The sequence below is a fragment of the Pinus tabuliformis genome, chromosome 9, assembly GCF_031772625.1.
Source record: "Pinus tabuliformis cultivar Carrire ecotype Pingquan chromosome 9, CPIR1, whole genome shotgun sequence".
NCBI classification, from domain to species: Eukaryota; Viridiplantae; Streptophyta; class Pinopsida; order Pinales; family Pinaceae; genus Pinus; species Pinus tabuliformis.
This window is the reverse complement of record NC_142307.1, coordinates 1395030235-1395033671: the sequence shown is the minus strand read 5'-3', so window position 1 is coordinate 1395033671 and position 3437 is coordinate 1395030235. Positions and strand designations below refer to the sequence as shown.

The 3437-nt window shown below is 30.9% G+C and overlaps 1 protein-coding gene across 1 annotated transcript; it reads left to right on the top strand.

The window, feature by feature from the left end:
- The first annotated feature begins 1039 nt into the window (after window positions 1-1039).
- On the top strand, window positions 1040-3233 carry LOC149153737 (DNA-directed RNA polymerases II and IV subunit 5A-like). The gene is made up of 4 exons (XM_089440652.1): window positions 1040-1384; window positions 1965-2141; window positions 2243-2356; window positions 3108-3233. The coding sequence occupies exons 1-4, from the start codon at window positions 1175-1177 to the stop codon at window positions 3231-3233; spliced, it is 627 nt and encodes a 208-aa protein (XP_089296778.1). The 5' UTR covers window positions 1040-1174.
- The last annotated feature ends 204 nt before the right edge of the window (window positions 3234-3437 follow it).

The following is a 3437-nucleotide window of genomic DNA, read 5'->3' as shown; positions in this document are numbered from 1 at the left end:
GCACCACAATTATTGCCCAACTGTTTTTATTTCAACAAAGATTAGAGGCAACACAATAATGATTAATCATATAAATGAATTAAACATTAATACAATAATAATTACTCAGTTTTACCACATAACCATAATCAGATTGTCAAATTTACTGCATTTAATTCAAAATACTACCACTATACTAGGGGCATCACAACATTTTAATATGGAATTGAATATTCAAATTTACTTAACATACCATTTGCAACTGTGAACTTACTATACCATTAACAAGTGCAAATTTTTGAACACACAACTTGTTGTTTTCTAAATGGAATTTAACAGACAAATTTACTTACCATATTATTGACAACTGTAAATTTTTAACATGTGATTTACTATTTTCTATACAAAAATTAACATGCAAATTTACTTACCATGCCATTGGCAATTACAAATTTACGATACCATTTGCAACTCCAAAAATTTTAACATGCACTTTGTTGTTTTATAACTTTTTTTTCAATATTTAAGTCACTGTTTTTTTAATTTTTTAGTACAAAATATTTGGTTCATGGAAATATTGTAACAGACCAAGATTCACCAAAAAAAAAAATTTGGGATCAATATAACTAACTTTTTTCAGGATGAAAAAACTGAATATTATATTATATGAGAGATATAAGAGTTCATATATCAATACACCTAACTTACACTAACTTAGTAATGATGTTACTACTATTCTATTTTATTAGAACCATTTAAACATAAATTAAACTCTATTTGAATAGATAGAAAGAAAATTAATAGTATTCCCAACTGGGTAAACTGATCCCAACCCAAAACAAACTCACTAAACTAACAAATAATGTCACACATAATCAGGTTGTACATGGCCTTAACATGGTTCAGCAAATTCGTTGTGGGGCACCTTGCACATTTAAACCGGTTTCGTTATTTTTAAATAATTAATATTAAGGAATGCACTTACAGTTAATAACGAATGAAAAATAGTTGTACAGTTACTCAGGGATGGAGGACAATTCTTGACCGTTAATGAGTGTGGTGTTGTTTCATTTATATTTCTGGCCTTCTCTTCTCCATTTTCCGTTGCCGCTCCTCCTCCCTCTCGTTGCTGTCTTTTTCGTCCTCTGCAACGTTCTTGGAGCGAGGAAGGCGGCTACGCTCGCCGAGGGAAAAGATGTCTGAATCTGAATCATTGTCGGAATCCGGGAAGAAACTCTACAGAATCCGTATCACTGTAATGCAAATGCTCAAGGACCGCGGTTACGATGTTGCCGAAACGGAAATTAATATGACGAAACAGCAGTTCATTCATAAATTCGGCGAGGATCCCAGCCGAGACAATCTCACCTTCGGCAAATACAAGCAGGAAAATCCCGAAGATCAAGTAAGTCAAATAATTTCTGAATATTAAGTTTTGCGCAAAAGGTCAGCAGTTCGAATCCCGGGAAGACGGGAAAGGTCACTGGTTCGACTCCCGGGAGGACGGGAAAGGTCACTGGTTCATATCCCGGGAAGATATCCACAGTATTTGATTTCCAGTGTTATTGATTAGATCACTGGTTCGAATCTCGGGAAGATTTCCATGATATTGATTGATTAGGTCACTGGTTCGAATTCCGAGAAGATTTACACAGTATTGATTGATTAGGTCATTGGTAGATTACTGGTTCGAATCCCGGGAAGATTTCCATGGTATTTATTGATTAGGTCATTGGTTCGAATCTCAAAAAGATTTACACAGTATTTGATTTCCACAGTAATGCCGGAAAGATTTCCATGGTATTTATTAATTAGGTCATTGGTTTGAATCTCACGAAGATTTATTGGTTCGAATCTCACGAAGATTTACAGAGTGTTTGATTTCCACAGTATTTAGTATTTATTGATTAAGTCACTGGTTCGAATCCCGGGAAGATTTCCACAGTATTTTTTGTTAATGATCTCCATTTTTTCCTGCTTCGCAGATAATGGTTGTGTTTCCAAATGATGCCGCTCTGGGAGTGAAAGCCGTGAAACAGTATATTGAAGGCATGGAAAAGTCGAAGATAGAGAGGATGATAGTGGTGGTGCAGAAGAAAATAAATTCCTTTGCCCAACGTGCAATAACAGACTGCACTAAATATCGTATCGAAGCTTACATGGTCTCTCTGTTGTTTTCCTGTGTAAAAGAATTTAATATATCAATGTAATTTATCTATTTTTTCGTGCCATTTATGGTGTTCCATATGCTGTATGTGTGCAGGAAATAGAGTTATTGTTTAATGTTTATAACCATGTACTTGTTCCAAAGCACCAAGTACTCACTAAAGAAGAAAAGAAGACATTATTAGAACGATACAGGTTGAAAGAAACACAGGTGTGTACATCTCTAATTAAGATTATTAAGAATAAGGCATTAATTATTAAGATTAAGGCATTAGTAAAACATAATTAAATTTTGACTATTAAGATTAAGGCATTTAAAAAAAAAAAAAAAATCTTTATGAAAAACTGGAAAATCACAGATTTTGGAATATTTAGAGGATATTTGGTGTTCAGATTTAAAATCAAAATATTTTAAAAATATGATAAAGTGAAACAATTAATTCATTCTTATTTGTCATTTTTTGGAAATATTTTTAAAAATTTGTAATATAGATAAAAATATAGAATAACTATATAAATTAATAAACTAAATAACTATTAAATTTTGATAAGCATCTATTTATACAAATTATTAAAACATCAAATTACTTGAAATAAATTTATTTTATATTAGTATTATTATTAAAAAATTAACATATTAACTGAACATATATATTAAAACTTCTGTTTCCTAATTTATTTACCCTAATTTATACACCTAATTTATTTTTAAAATTCTTAATTTATAAAATTGTTTTTGTTACAATATCATAAATGATCATATAACAATTTTTTAAATTAATTAATTTAACATAAATTAATTAAAAAATATAAATAACTTACACATAAATATTAACTCTTTATCTATATATATATTACTTATAATATTAAAACATATACACCTAATAATTAAATTAGAACAGTGTTATATTGGTAAGCTAAAAAAACTAAGTGTAATAATTATTTCTTTATATTATCTTCAGCTTCCAAGAATGCAACACGTGGATCCTATTGCAAGATATTTTGGGCTGCAGCGTGGCCAAGTTGTGAAGATTATACGACCAAGTGAGACTGCGGGAAAATATGTGACTTATCGTTATGTGATCTGAGTGTAGTTCAATCACGAAAATAACTTCGCCTGCTAGCAACATATGAAGTCACAATTAGTTGTTTTCATTTTTGAAGGAAAGGTTAGTGCATTCGACAGTGTACCAATGCTTCGATAATTTGTTGTATTACTGTATCAAGTTGAGGATATTTCAACATGTTTGGTTTGCCGCCTTATTGTGCGTATGAGACGACAAAAGTTCTGT